The sequence below is a fragment of the Mastigoproctus giganteus genome, chromosome 2, assembly GCF_048544385.1.
Source record: "Mastigoproctus giganteus isolate SK-2022 chromosome 2, ASM4854438v1, whole genome shotgun sequence".
Lineage (NCBI taxonomy): Eukaryota > Metazoa > Arthropoda > Arachnida > Uropygi > Thelyphonidae > Mastigoproctus > Mastigoproctus giganteus.
Window position 1 is genome coordinate 67,802,629 of NC_143576.1, and position 15,806 is coordinate 67,818,434.

General features: G+C 36.6%; 1 protein-coding gene across 1 annotated transcript in view; it reads right to left on the minus strand.

Annotated features, from left to right (window-relative positions):
• Positions 1-15,806, minus strand: part of LOC150089325 (elongation factor-like GTPase 1) — a 549,838-nt gene that overhangs the window by 256,706 nt on the left and 277,326 nt on the right. Inside the window, exon 19 of the mRNA XM_090389043.1 lies at positions 14,880-15,027. Within this exon, the coding sequence (XP_090245169.1) occupies positions 14,880-15,027 (148 nt within the window). The remainder of the gene's footprint in view (positions 1-14,879; positions 15,028-15,806) is intronic.

A 15,806-nucleotide genomic window follows, 5' to 3' on the forward strand; every position in this document is an offset into this window, starting at 1 on the left:
AGTTCAAGCACACTTGTGATCTCCAACACCATATGATTCCTATTCTTTGACCGGGAGGAATAAATCATTTTGGACACTATTTTTATGCAGGATGGAACTCTCCCACACACTGCTCATTTGGTAAAACAGCACCTTCAGACCAGATTTAATGCATTTCATGGCACTTTTCAATGCTTGGTCATCTTGCTCTCCTTGTAACCTCTGATTATGGGAATATCTCAATGACAAGTTTATCACAGCAATATCCAGCTCTCGGTTGATCTGGATGACAATGTTTGTCCAACAGCTGACCATGCTGTTCTATGTTTTCCAGCGTATCCTGAAAGAGGCCTCTGAGGTCGGGAAAACTCATGTCTAAGAATATATAAATTCATACACCGACCATTGAATAAAATTTAAAATTTAATATGACTACAATCTTTACACAAAAAAAAAAAAAAAAAAAAAAAAAAAAATATTTACAATAAACTATTACGGAATGCTAAAAACTGTAATAAAAGATCATTTACAATAAAATTTTCTAAAATATAAAACATTAAAAGGGCTAAAAATCTGAAGCTTTCGGGAGCGTCAGCTCCCTTCTTCAACAGTGATATGACTTCCTGCAACATCTCCTTAAGTAGCAGGCTCACGGTACCTCCACACGTGGTATTTCTCCACGTGGTTCAATCGGCACATGGTCAGAACTGGAAGCGGAAATGTCTCGGGAACGTGGCAAAGAATATCGTTCATCCGACCTTAATATAATTGTTTCAAAGATAGGATTAATACGTATACCTCTATCTCTGTTTATTGTATTCCTACTGGATGTACTAATCCGTAAACCCTCGAGCCATTTACGCTCCCAGTATCCATGTGCACGATCCAAAATAATAGCGTCCTCCGGGGAGATTTGATGCTGCTTCTCCCAAAAATGTTCGGCCACAGCAGACTTGTTGTATTCAGCGGTTCTTATGGCATTTAAATGTTCCCCCAGACGATCCCTGAGCCGTCGTTTTGTTTTCCCCACATAACACTCCCCACAATCCGGGCATTCTATTCTATAAACCACTCCACTACTAAGATCTTTTGGTACGCGGTCTTTGACCTGAGAGACAGCTGTGCACAGCGTGTCCCATAACCCCGTAAAATTCTTGCTAGATGTTCAGTAAGGCCCGGATAGTAGGGGATGTATGCGGTGGCTACCGGAACGAACGACTCCTGGTACGCGGTCTTTGACCTGAGACACAGCTGTGCACAGCCTCTGCCCAGGAAGCTGTACACAGCGTGTCCCATAACCCCGTAAAATTCTTGCTAGATGTTCAGTAAGGCCCGGATAGTAGAGGATGTATGCGGTGGCTACCGGAACGAACGACTCCCTACGTTCGGACACTCCTCTACTATATCTATCCAGGTTCCTCTGGGGGTATCCGCACTTTCTAAGTTCTGCCGTGACACGATTAATTTCTTTTTCTTTATCCTCAGAAGTGGTACAGTGTGATCTTACTCTGTCAAATAAAGCTTTTGCAACACTATTCTTATATTGTCCAGCTTGTGCTGAATTGAAATGGGTGTATTGACCTCTACACATGGGTTTTTTAAAAACTGACGTCTTAAGTCTAAAACCCACCCTGGAGATCAATACATCCAAAAATGACAGGGTACCACCCGTTTCCACCTCTGAGGTAAATTGTATAAATTGGGAGAAGCTATTAAGCCAGCAAACGGCATCATCCTCCCTCCCCTTCTGGACCAGGGCAAAGGTATCATCAACATATCTTCTCCAATTCCTAATAGGAAACAAACACCCACTAAAAACCCTACTTTCCAACTCCTCCATGGCCAGATTGGCCACGGTGGCACTAATGGGTGAACCCATGGCAGTACCGCGAACCTGCTTATACATAGTTCCTTGAAACAACATGGTAGTACTAGCTAGACATAATTCTACCCCGGTGCAAATGTCTTCCACACCGAGAAGTGATCTATTACCAAGGGAGGCATCCCTGGTCAATGCCATTTTTACACAATATACTGCATGACTAATAGGAATACATGTAAATAAAGATATAACGTCAAAAGAGATCATGCTCTCATCATCATTTATTTTCCAGCGTGTTTGCAGTAAGCTATCACAATGAGCAATTTTATCTTACAATCCACAGCTTTGTCTCTGGGGTCTAAAATTTTGTTTCTAAACAAAAATAAGAAAAAAAAAAAAAAAAAAAAAAGGATCAACTCTTTATTAAAAAAAAAAAAAAAAAGAAAAGTCCTTTGTCCAAAAAATCAGTGGCAAAAAAAAAAAAACAGGACAAAGATTTTGTTTGGATATATGTGTAAGAAAACACAAAATAAATAAATTCATCCCAAGCCTAACTTTTTTGCCTTTTCCTATCACAGCTTGTGCTAATTTATTTCCTTCAAAATAAATTGTCTGCAATGCTTCTGCTTTTTTTTTTTTTTTAAAGAGAAAACAAGGATGTGGATCAGCAAGGGACATAAAATAGTCCCTTACTAAAAATGACTTTTTTGTAAATTGCAGAATCTAGAAACTAGGCACCCTTGAGGAGACTTGATTGAAGTGTTCAAGGGTATTCAAGATTTAATATTCAGTACTGTTATTTTTATTATTTTTAATAAACTGAGTTCTTTTAGTGGCATGGTGCAGATGACGTAAACTGAAATGGTGAATAGTGAAAATTTAAACACTTCAATCTGCACTGAGTGTAATTTAATTTTTAAAGGACTGCAGATCATTTTTATGTTTCTCCCACTTCTTGTGACTGAATTTATGTTCTTATTATACCATTAGCTTTACACACTAAGACCTCACACACCAAATGCTGATGGCATCCTTACTTTTTCTTGGACAACATACACAAGGGGGATATAAATTTAAATTGGAAAAGGATGGTTGCAGAATAGATGGGAGAAAATTTGCAATGCACAATTGCCAGTATATATGAATCAAATTTGCAACCTCACTTACATTCATAACAAGCTAACCTAATCAGGTACAGCCAGATAAGATTTAAAGTATTGCCTTGTGGTAATAAATTTTTTTGAAAGTCAACTCTATCCAAAGATACCCTGTCTGGTCAAAACATTATGACAACTCCCATGTTTTTGCAACTGGCTATTCCTTCCTACCCAGTGTCACAAGTGTCATGGAATGCGGCTCATGTAAAGTACTTGATGGACATGGGCAAGGTATGTGATCTGAAAGACTTTGAAAAAGGAATGATTGTCAGGAGCCAGCTGAAGGGTGGCAGTATTATAGAAACTGCAAATCCTGTGGGCTGTTTGCAAAGTGCTTAGTGTTCCAATTGTGGAACACCAAGCACTTTACAAATGGATAGTACCCATGCCTCATTGATGGTCATGGTGAATGTAGGCTGTTTCACCTTGAATGAGCTGATAGATGTAAATCAGTGGAACAGTTGACCATGTACTTGAACCAAGGGACCCCAGCAATGTTTCCAAGACCAAGACTCAATGAACTCTCCTCTGTATGGGTCTCTGGAGTAGCATTTATGCTACTCCAGGGTATTTATGCTTATGGCTACCCAACGATGCCTAAAGTGTGCATCCAAACAGAATCACTGGATCACTGACTGGAAAAAAGTTGCCTTTTATGATGAAACATGTTTCTTACTATGTTGGAGACAGTAGATCCACAGGTTTCACAATATCTTCCCAGATGCTGTGACAACCAGTGGAGAGGTATCATTCCAATATCCTGGTCCAATAGAAACATGCAGGTGGTGTCAGTGTTTTTGTATGGGGGATGTTTTCCTGGAATATCTTAGAGCCCTCATATCAAGACTGTACTCTGAATGCTATTCATTGTGGCTGATAAAGTACACCCCTTCATGGTGACTGTTTTTCACCATGATAACATGCCCTGCCACACTGCTGGTATGGTTTAAGAGTGGCTCACCAAATACTGAACACAACTTTCAAATGTTACTTTTGTCATTGAATTTGCTGGATATTAATCCCCTAGAACATTTCTGGGAGTATATGGATCAACATGATAGAATCCTGGTGACATGTTAAAACATACTTCCTGCAATGTTCAGAAGTTTTATAGAGTCTAAGCATTGCTGTATGGTGGCACCACTGGTGACATTCCCTTTATTAGGTAGATGGTCATAATATCTTGATTGAACAATGTATCTTATAAATGTTAAGGATTAGTACTATGATTACACATTTAGTATACTTTACAATGCAAATGCAATGTAGTTGTCATTTTACTTTATCCAGAGGTCAAAATAAAGTTCCAGTTTAATATTCAGTAGTGTTATTTTTTTTTAATCAGTAAACATTCAATTTTTCCATCAAAAGAACTGAGGAAAAACTGGTGGGTGAGGGCTGCATATGTCTGAATTTCATCACATATATACCCGAACATAAGTTTTCTTTTATACATTACTACTGCTTCAACTGTTATCACTACGATTATAATATCCTTATTTACAATGTCAGTTAGTCATTTGCACAAATGCAAAATTACTTAATTTCATATTTAAAAATTGATATGAAATTTTTTAAATAAGAAAAATATTTAAAATTTTTCATAGATCTCTTGTTAAAGAAGCATAATAACCCTTGCTTAATACAAATATACAGAAAACAAACAGACACATGCTTTATTATAAAGTTTAATTTTAATCAACCCACATATACAAAAGTAGCCATTCTTAAAAGTTTCATCCTTAGGGCTTACAGACTATGCAAAGATCAAGCACTCAATAGACAAATGAACAGAATTTCCCAAATATTTAACAACAACAGGTACCCAAAAAAATGCATAATAAAAACAACAAAAGAAAAATATCTCAACACATAGGAATCTAACAAAGAACTAGAAAAAGAAAAAAGTATACCGCTATCCCCAATGTCTCCAAAATTGGAGAACAGATTAAAAACATAGCCAAAAAATATGGGTTGTACACCAAGTTTACAAGAACTAACACTATTAAAAACATGACAAACCCTGGCCACTTCATCCCTGATGAAGACTCTTTCCACCAAACACCTTGTATACAATTTACAATGTAAAGACTGCCAAAAATCATATAATGGACAAACTGGTAGAAGACTGTTCAAAAGAATTAAAGAATATAAATACAATATAGCCAATGGCCAAATAACAAAATCGGATCCAGCTTTCCATGCCTGTTGCGAGGATCATCAATGAGATTTTTACAACACCTTGGTCCTAACCACCAACAGATACAGAAATCGCAGACTAAACAAAGAATTGTTCATTATCGGCATAACAAACAATATTAACCAAAACAAAAGAATGTAGATAAACAATAATCACATATTTTCAAAAGCAGAGTATTAGAGAAGGTAAAAAACAAAAATAAGGACCACAATAAGTATATCCCGAAAAAAGAATCCCCATCCACCTCTTCTAAGATGACCTTGGACCCAACCACACAATTAAGATGTTCATAAAGGTTATCTGCCAAAACAGATGTCAAATTTGAAAATTTCCAAACCCCTACACTCTCATTTTAAATACCTTCACCCTCAGCAACAAACTAATCTAAGAATGGCCCCGGGAGACCTTAACCTGAGTTTTAATTCCAAACTTTTAGTTTAAGAGTACAGTACAGAACATATAAATATAATGAATTGTAAACCACTTTCTTGGTATGTGAGGCTGATGGTATTGTAAGAACAGCATTACAGGAGTGTAATGCTGTTCATAGTTGTCGATTTTTTTAATGTTAATTGATTTATTATCTTATAAACCAAATTAATAACTAATGTAAAATTATTTAAAACTGTGAAAACTTAACTCTTTATCATGGTTGCTAAGAGCTATTTGTTAACTTAGCTCTTCTCAAAATACACTGAAAGGATAAAATTCATGGGATACCTGGTTCCTGGGCAATGCAACAATGTCACCCCACTTGCTAGTGGATGAATCCACTGTTTGGCAGGTATATAGGTACACTGCATTCATGTAGATGGTAATTCGATGTCAGTATGGATAAATGTTGTAAGTTAACTGACTTTGAAAGAGGGATGATAGTGGTTGCCCGATGTATGGGCCACTATCACGGAGGCGGTACAGAAATTGCACTATCCCCGTTCGTCAGTATCAAGAATGTATCGGGAATACGCCATTTCCCCAATAAGATCTCATCGTAGACAGCGCTGAGGGTGGAGAGAGGTGGTGAATGAACGTGGCCGTTAATGTCTGTCTCACATTGTTTCAGCCAACTGAAGAGCGACAGTGGCACAAATCAATGCCATCTTCAACAAGGGAGGTGCCAGTAACATTTTCACCAAAACCATCAGACGACCATTAGCCACAACAGGTTATGGGACACCATGATGATATCCCATAACCTATTAGCCACAATAGGTTATGGGATATCCCAGGTTAGTCTTATAGGAGAGTGTGCATTATAGCAGCAGAAGCATTTCCTGAATTTCTGTGTAATGCAATTCAAGATGGTGAATTCACATATGGACAGTTGTACAACTGTGACAAAACAGTGCTGTACTATAAACTTCTCCCCAACAAGTCAATGGATATTTATCAGCCAAAAAAAAAAATAAAAATAAAAATAAATAAAAAATAAAAAAAATTCCCATTTCACACATCTATTTGCTCTAAAAGTTTGTCCAGTTCTTCCTTGAATTTATTTAAGCTATCAAACTTCCACAATGACAGATGGAAGTTTGATCCAGCAATCAACTATTTGTTGGCTAAAGGCAAATTTCTGCACATTTATTCTACAACTCTTTACTCAATTTCAATTTATTCCCCCTCAGGTTTGTAATCTGAGCAAGAGGAAGGATCCCATCAGCATTGAGCCTGCTCAAACCATTCAAGGCCTTATACACCTCAATCAGATCACCTCACAGGTGCCTAGTCTCCAGATGCTGCAATTTGCAGAACTTTAGCCTTTCTTGGTAAGAGGATCCCTTCATTCCTCTTACCAATCTTGTTGCCCTTCGCTGTACTTGTTCTGGCAACTCTACATCCTTCCTAAAATGAGGCCTCCAGACCTGCATGCAGTATTCAAGGAGCCGCCTGACCATTGCCTTATACAAAAGGATAATCACCTCTTTATCCCTACTAGCAAAATTCCTGTATATCATTGACAAGACCCTATGATCTGCTCTGGCAGCCTGTCTGCACTGTTCAGAAAACTTCATATCAGTGTATTGTATTAGTTAAGTAAACTTGATAGCAATTGTAAACTGCTGGAATAAATGCATTGGAAAATGAGATCAATAATAATAACTTTAAATTAGTAGCATTTTTAGAAAAAGAAGCAAAGGCTGCTTGTAAGGTACTTGGCAACAGTCTTGCAGCAAATGACCCGCTGTCTGGATTGATGTGAATGCGGAAGCTATAGTGGCACATTAACTGAGTGAGGAAGAAATCATGGAGCATTGTCTTCTCACTGTTCTCTCTGTGAACAGTGAGAAGACAATCAACAAACAGAAGGTCAGTGACATAGGGAACGTGACTCAGAAGATAATGGATGATTGTGTAAGGAAAAAACACCAGAAATTAACAGTGCTTAAGAATACTTGTGTCAGCCTTTGATCCACCTTCACAAAGGAGGATCAAAGGCTCACACAAGTAATTATAGACCTGTGAGTTTAACTTCTGTTCCAGGAAAATTAATGGAGGCACTAGTTAAAGAAGCACTGCAGGATCATTTAGACAAGACTTCAGTTATAGCTCAGACACAGCATGGTTTTGTTAAGGGAAAGTCTTGCCTGACCAATTTGATTGGATATTATGATGCAGTCACAAAGGAACTGGATGCAGGGAATAACTTTGATATTATATACTTGGATCTTAGAAAGGCTTTTGATACTGTTGCACAAGGAAGACTGCTGCACAAATTGGAGCAGTGTGACATTGGAGGCAAATTGCTGCTGTGGATAAATGGGTGGCTGAGGGGGAGAAGACAGAGAGTGGTAATCAATGGACACTGCTCATCGTGGACTAATGTTATTAGTGGAGTCCCTCAGGGCTCACTGTTGGGTCCATTATTGTTTTCTGTATTCATAAATGATATTGATGATGGTATATCAAGCTTAATGTCGAAGTTTGCAGACGATACAAAGGTAGGCAGGGTTGTTAAGGACACTACTGACACTATGCTGCTGCAACAGGGTCTGGAAAGGATGAGCAGATGAGCTGAGAGGTGGCAAATGAAGTTTAACATTGACAAATGTAAAGTACTACACATGGGAAACAGCAACCCCGGAGCAACGTATCAACTCTGTGGTACTACACTGACAGTGGTAGAGAATGAAAGGGACCTGGGGGTGGTTGTGAAGGCAGATATGAAATTCTCTGAGCAGTGCAGACGGGCTGCAAGAGTAGCTCATGGTGTATTGTCAATGATATATAGGAATTTTTCTAGCAGGGATAAGGAGGTGATTATTCCCTTGTATAAGGCAATGGTCAGGCCACTCCTAGAGTACTGTATACAGGTCTGGAGGCCTCATTTCAAGAAGGATGTAGAGCTGCTGGAACGAGTACAGAGAAGGGCAACAAGATTAGTGAATGGAACAAAGTGGTGCTCTTACGAAGAAAGGCTTAAGTTTTGCAAATTACAGTGTCTGGAGACTAGGAACCAGTGAGGTGATCTGATAGAGGTGTATAAAGCCTTGAATGGTTTGAGCATGCTCAATGCTGATGGGATTCTTAATCTCGCTCAGAATAATCACTTGAGAGGGCATAAATTCAAATTGAGGAAAGACAGATGTAGGATAGACGTGCGAAAATTTGCCTTTAGCCAGCGGGTGGTTTTTAGAACAGACTTCCATCCCTTGTCGGGGAAGTTGATAGCCTAAATAAGTTTAAGGCTCAGCTGGACAGGTATTTTGAACGAACAGAGGGGTGAAGTGGAAGTGGTTTTTTTTTTTTTTTTGGCTGATGCTGCATAAGCTTGCTTTTTTGCATCAAATGCCTCTACTAATGCTAATGCTAATATTAATAAGGCAATGGCGTGGTTATAACACCAGAGTGATAGTGAATATCTTCATTTATTACATCTGACCACTATTAAGAATTAGGTACTGAAAAAATGCAATTCCATAACAGCATTGTAAAATTAGTAAAATGTAATGGGAATGATAAACTTCAAGAGGTTGATTAAACGTTTTTACTCACATTTATAAATTTCAAGCTAATTCCAGAAATAGAAGAAATAGTTAAGGTTTTAATACTAAAATATAAATCGTCTATAGCTTATATTGAGAAAATTTAGTCATTTTTGATTAACTAAATATTGATCAAATATTTAAATTAATTTTTTAAAAGAAGAGAATACAGCAGAGCCAGTGGAAGCAGTAACTAAAATAAATTTAATAAGTTTTAACACGACAAGTAGCTTTCGGGGTAACGAACTCGCTCCTTAAAACTTATTAAATTTATTTTAGTTACTGCTTCCACTGGCTCTGCTGTATTCTCTTCTTCTAAACCATGGAAACCAGTGACACAGGCCCATTCTCTTTAATTTTTTAATGTATTTACTCATCTAATATTAGTTTCCCCCAGAACTTTACCATTACCTTGTTTTCTATTATATATTGTTATACTATGAATACTAAATTGTGAGATAATCTTAATTGAACCCAATTACTTTCTTTCAGGATGTTTCACATCTGCACTTTCTCTAAATATAAATTGAGCAACACAACCATACAGTGGCTGCCAGCCACAGTATATAAGAAAAAAATGTTGACAATATTCACAAGGTTATTTGAAATTTGGATTTGTGGCCACAGTTAACAATGAAACAATGCCTATATGCCTCTTATGTGAAAAGACTTTTAGTAATGATGCTATGAAACCTTCAAAGATGAAAGAACACATTAAATGGATTCATTCTGATAAGAAAAACTACGATCTTAAAATTTTTAAGGTGCTGAAGAAAAAATTCAAAATTGGCCAAATTTAAATACATTTTTTCAAGCATCTGCTCATGCTGATAATGAAGGAGGACTGAAGGCATCATTCAATATCTCTTTTATTATAGCAAATAAAGGAAAGCGTATACCACTGGTGAGGAGATTATAATACCAGCAATTAAAGAGGTGACTGAAAAGATCATGAAGGATTCCTATCCTGTTTTAAAATACCTGCTATTAAGTGCAAATACAGTGCAATGACACATTGAGATGGCTGATGATGTGGAGAAAACCTTGGTGTCTGAGCTTCAAAATTGCAAATTCTCCATCCAACTTGATGAGTCAACTTTTGGCAGTTCAAATATTCTAATGACCTATGTTAGGTATTATAGCCAAAGCAAAAAATGTATTGTTGACAAGTTTTTATTTGCTAAGTATATGAAAGTTTATGGAAAAGGTTAGACAATTTTACAAATGTTTGGTTTGTTTGTTTGTTATTTGGTTTTTAGGAGCATTAGCAACTAAGGCCATATTGCTCCGGCAATATGCGGTGGTCATTCCCTGACCTTTCCGCATCCTCCGTATTTGGTGGTGACGGGCTCGAACCCCGGTCTAATCAAGAAGCGTGTGCTACGCACTGCTGCTCCTTCCCACCTGGCTACGGAGGCGCTACAATGTTTGGAAGAGTACTTTAAGAAAAGCAATGTTTCCCTCAACAATATAACTGCAGTGGCTACTGATGATGCACCAGCAATGGTTGGTTGTTATAGAGGATTTACTGGCCTTCTCAAAGAAAAGGTTCCGGAAGTACACCATTCAGTGTATGTTACATAGACACCATCTGTAGCAAAGAAACTCAGTGTAAGCTGCATGATGTCCTAAAAGTGTGTATCAGATCAATTAATAAAATCAAAGCGCATCCATTAATTCACATCTGTTTGCCATGTTATGCGAAAAAAATGAAACATTCAACCAATTACTTTTGCATACCAAAGTAAAGTGGCTGTCAAGAGGTGATAGTTTGCAAAGACTTGTTGATTTGTATGACACAACTTTGGAGCTTCTTACGGGCATAAATCCATCATTATGTGAAAAGTTGAAAAAGTGTAAGAACCATCTGTTCTATTTGGCAGACCTGTATTCAAAATTTAATGAAAGACCTGTATTCAAAATTTAATGAAGTACAGAACCGACTCCAAGGTAAAGATGTTACCATCATTCAAGCCCGCACAATTCTATTAGGGTTCTAAGTCAAGATAGGCATACATAGTTCTTCATTGGCATGCAGAGATTTTCAGTATTTTTCAAACTTAAAACAATTGGAAGGAGGAGGTAAAAAACTTTCAGATTGTCATTTGGAGATATACATAAAGTATCTTGAAAAATCAAGGGAAGACTTTAAAATATATTTCAAGGACTAGGAAGAAATGAATGTACCTGATCGGATCATTAAGCCATTTGATATAAATATCGAAAATGGAGGGTTAAACCAGGTTACTTAAACAATGAATTTATTGATGTGTATGTTTTTTTACTTGCGTTTCTGAACACTTGCATGGTTTAAGCCAGTTTTAGACATAAATGGCATTTTAACAAAATGCCATTTATGTGACTTGATGAGTTAAGATTAAAACTCACAAACTCAATATTAACGAGCTCATTAAAACCCATCAACATCATTAATCCTTTGCATTAATGATGTTCAATAAATATAATATTTAATATGATATATAAAATTCAATGAAGAATATGTTAATTTATTTTTAATGTTTTATTTTTACGGTGTGTTGTTTGGTTTTTAGGAGCATTAGCAGCTAATGCCATATTGCTCCAGGGATATGTGGTGGTCATTCCTTGATCTTTTTGCATCCTCTGTATTTGGTGGGCACGGGCTCGAATCCCGGTCTAATCAAGAAGCGTGTGCTACGCACTGCTGCTCCTGCCCACCTGGCTACGGAGGCGCCTTATTTTTACAGAGGAATTCAGAAAAAAAAAATGCAATAAATTTCAAAAAAATGAAAAGAGCTTAGAAAAAAATGGAGACTTCAAAAGTAAATTTTTAAATTAAAATAATATATACATCACAAATCACACCCCATTTAGAGCTTTATTAAATGTTTCCTACATTTTTCGATTTAAATTAAGAAATGCACCCTCTTTACTGCGATTAAATTCAAAAACAGTCCTTAAAATATTGTTATTTTTATTAAATGGTTGGGGTCGATGAAGTATAAAGGATTTCATTAAGGGGCCGTGACTCCAATAAGTTTGGGGACCCATGATCGAGACAGTTACTAAGGGTTTGCTCATACCCCACTGTTGTCTCTGATTCGCATTTTGCTTAGACAGATGTGTGTTGTGTTAATATCACAGCTGATTATACTGCACGTTTAGTCACTTTGCAACCGGCAATCTGATATCAATTGGGCTGGAAGCTTTCTGACTTCTATCTGTGGCATGAGGAGCTGGGAACACCAGGTATATCCTTTATCTGGGCTTCCCCCCCCCCCAAAAAAAGATTTAGAAGTTGACAACAGGGATAGTAGACAGGTCCTGGGGTTTCAGACCAAGTTTGAAAGAAAAGCAATTGGTGATAGTGAGGAGGATCATAATACAGTACACTGTCAAACCCCAAATAACAGCACATTGAGATTGGTGCCAAAAAAATAAAGCGGCAAGTCACGTGATTACTGTAATTGTTTAAGTTCGCAAAGCTGAAAGTGAATTCTGTACAGATATCACAGATTATACGCTGTTTTACATTTATTTTAAACTAAAAACCCCTCACTATGGCTCCTAATGTTAATAAACCTCATACAGAGAAGAAAAGAAGAATAATTAAGAACATTAAAGCTTAGTGACAAACGATATAAAAATAGAAAACAGAACACCCGTTCTGTTTTCTATTTTTATATCTCCTACGTAGGAGTGTATTAATGGCAGAGTATAATACTGGATCATTAACATGTTTGTTTTTTATGTGCAGTTAATAAAACTGCATTCTTAATCTCTCTTTTTATTTTTTAGCCTAATATTTTTGCATTAAATATATTTAAAATAAAATTTTCTAGATAATGGAAAAATCGAAATAATGGCATCTTGAATCCCCGAAGGTGCCATTATTTTGAAAGTCTACTGTAACTTACAAAGAAAATCCTGAACATCAAGAACAACCTTAAGGTTGGTTGGATGAGTAGGGATAGACAGATGGGGAGGCAGTACTATTGCATTTCATGCTGTTGTGTACATATACAAATAATCTGAGTGTAATTGTATGTTCTGCATCATGTGTGTGTGTGTGTGTTGGCATGGATTCAGGTATATATCACCTATATCACAACAGAAGTGAAGATATAGAAACATTTTATCTCACGCATAAAGTAGGGGTGTCAGCAAGAAGGAGGGGAGGGCTAATCCTCCAGGAATGGGTTGGGTGGAATAATTTATTACCACACCTAAGGAGTGGCTGTCAGCCTAAACCAAACATCCTCAGAATGTCAAGATCAAGTTTAGTTTCCCCAGTATGGATTAGCTGAGGTGGAATCAGAGGCTGGAGGTTCCTCATCATTATGGGGATCCTTCTGCATCTCCAATCATTTGTTCACACACATTCACTAATTCGTGGGTCTTTGTTGTGCGTTGTTGCCACAAGTTTCTCAGTCTCAGAAACTGCAGAGTTTCTTTCACTGTTTGCAACTTCCAGTCCCAACCTTCAGCAGCCAGCAGGGCACAGAGTGCCATGAGGCTGTGGAAGGTTGGGAATGCCCTACCAGTAACCCAATAATCACATAATTACTACTCAGGTCTCCATTCATAAATGCTCTAAATGTAAATAGATTATTCTTGTTTACAGCAATTTTCCTCTTGTTGTGATAAAGATTCTCTCTCGCATGTGTAAATGATTCTGCATAACTTTTTCCATAGAGCCAATAGAACTAGCACTTGTACACATTCTCTGCTAATAGCTGGATTTTCTGTCTTATGAATACCAATGTACTCCCACCTGAATTGCTTACAACATTTTATGACAGGAAAACACCAAGTATTCTTACTTATAGCACTCATCATCATATGAAGGTTTTTATTTAGGCTTTTTAAATAATAATAAATAATTAGTAAAGCTAAATGATACAAGGAAGTGGACTTCTTTTCTGCATCAGCTAAAGAAATAAAACCATATCCATACTATTCTCTCAAGGTAATTATCCAGTTCTATTTTGAATTGAGCTAGATTCACCACCTCTCACACTCTGGGAAGCAACTTATTCCAGAGTTTTACAACCTACTGCCTACAGAGGAAAGATGAACTACAAGAGTGCAAGTTTATGCACGTGTGAAGAAGATATGTGTAACAAACTTTTGTTATTCCATGAGATTTTTTACTCGTGCCCTCTGGTACTTGTCTCATCTGAGGAAGAACAGACTAAGCTGTATAGTTATCTCCATTCAGATGTAGAGTTATCAAACCTTGCAGAACATATCCTCTGTGTTGATGCACATGTCAAGTTGCACTCATCAGTAATCTGATAACCCTTCTCTAAACCCTTTCCTGAAGTTCTTTTTTAGGTGCACTCTCCACACCTGAATACAATATTCCAGATGCAGTCTAGCACCACCACCTTGCACAGAGGGATAATAATGTCCTGCTCTCTACTGGCAAAGGGCCTACAAATTATGAATGGGATACCATGAGAGAGACAACCTTGCAATTTCAATTTTTTTTAAATTGTTGTTCTTAACAGCTAAGTATACATGGTTATCCACCAACAGCCACATACACTTAGCTTAAGATTAGAGAATGGATTACTTTTTCATTGGCTATCATGCAGCCTATAAACTTTTAAAAAAGGGGATAAACCCCCCCCCCCATATAAATTGCAATAAGAGAACCACAGCAGACTGTTAGTTGCACAATGTGCAAGCTTAAAGGTTATGACTATTTTAATAAAGAGACAATACCTAATTTAAAAAAAAAATCAAACTAATACCTTTCTTTTAAGTCATCAAGACAACGTTGAAGATGAACCTCTCCAGCTGTTACTAATACATGCTCTCCAGATTCCTGAATAAGGACCTGAACACATGGATCTGCTTGATTCAGTAATCTCATTCCATGAACCAGTGCTGGCATATCATCTACAAAAACACAATGTCAAACACAAAAATGTATATATGCACAACTGCACATGTTCTCTACCAACTAAATATCAAGCCAAGCAAAACTTAAGGTGTCCAAGCTTGATATAAAATATATGTAATGTAACTATATATTTGAATACTACCTTTACATTATAGATAAATATTACTGGTAATACTTGAATATTACCTTTCCATTCTAGATTTACAGATAAATATCAGTGTCACTGGAGAGTTTTCACTTGATACTAGAGGTGCATGAATCATTTTGTATTGACATTTTGTTATAATAAATATCACTGAAAATTATTTCCAAAGGAGTAATAATTTATTTGTTCAAATACATTCTACTGAATTTTTCTAATATACTAATATTCTAATCTATGGAAATGGATTTTCATTTTATTTTACTTAAATACTGATAATGAAATCAATAATAAATGGAACAAAAGCAAACAATATGAAGGTCAAAATATTTGTTCACAGACCATCATTTTGAAAGCATATTGTATTTATAATACTATACTGTATAAAAGCTTTATTATCCACACTTCCAGAAATATTGTAAACTAAATATAATTTATCATGTTTACACGTATTAATTAATATGTAAATTTTTGTTTTTAATACTTAACTTTTTTTTGTGCATTAATATATATAAAAACACCTTTAGAGCAATTAATGTGAAGATTCAGGGTACTCTGAGTTAAATTAGTATTAGCGAAATAATGCAAGGAAGAAAGCTTATACAGCATCATTACTTGATACTAGAATGCTTC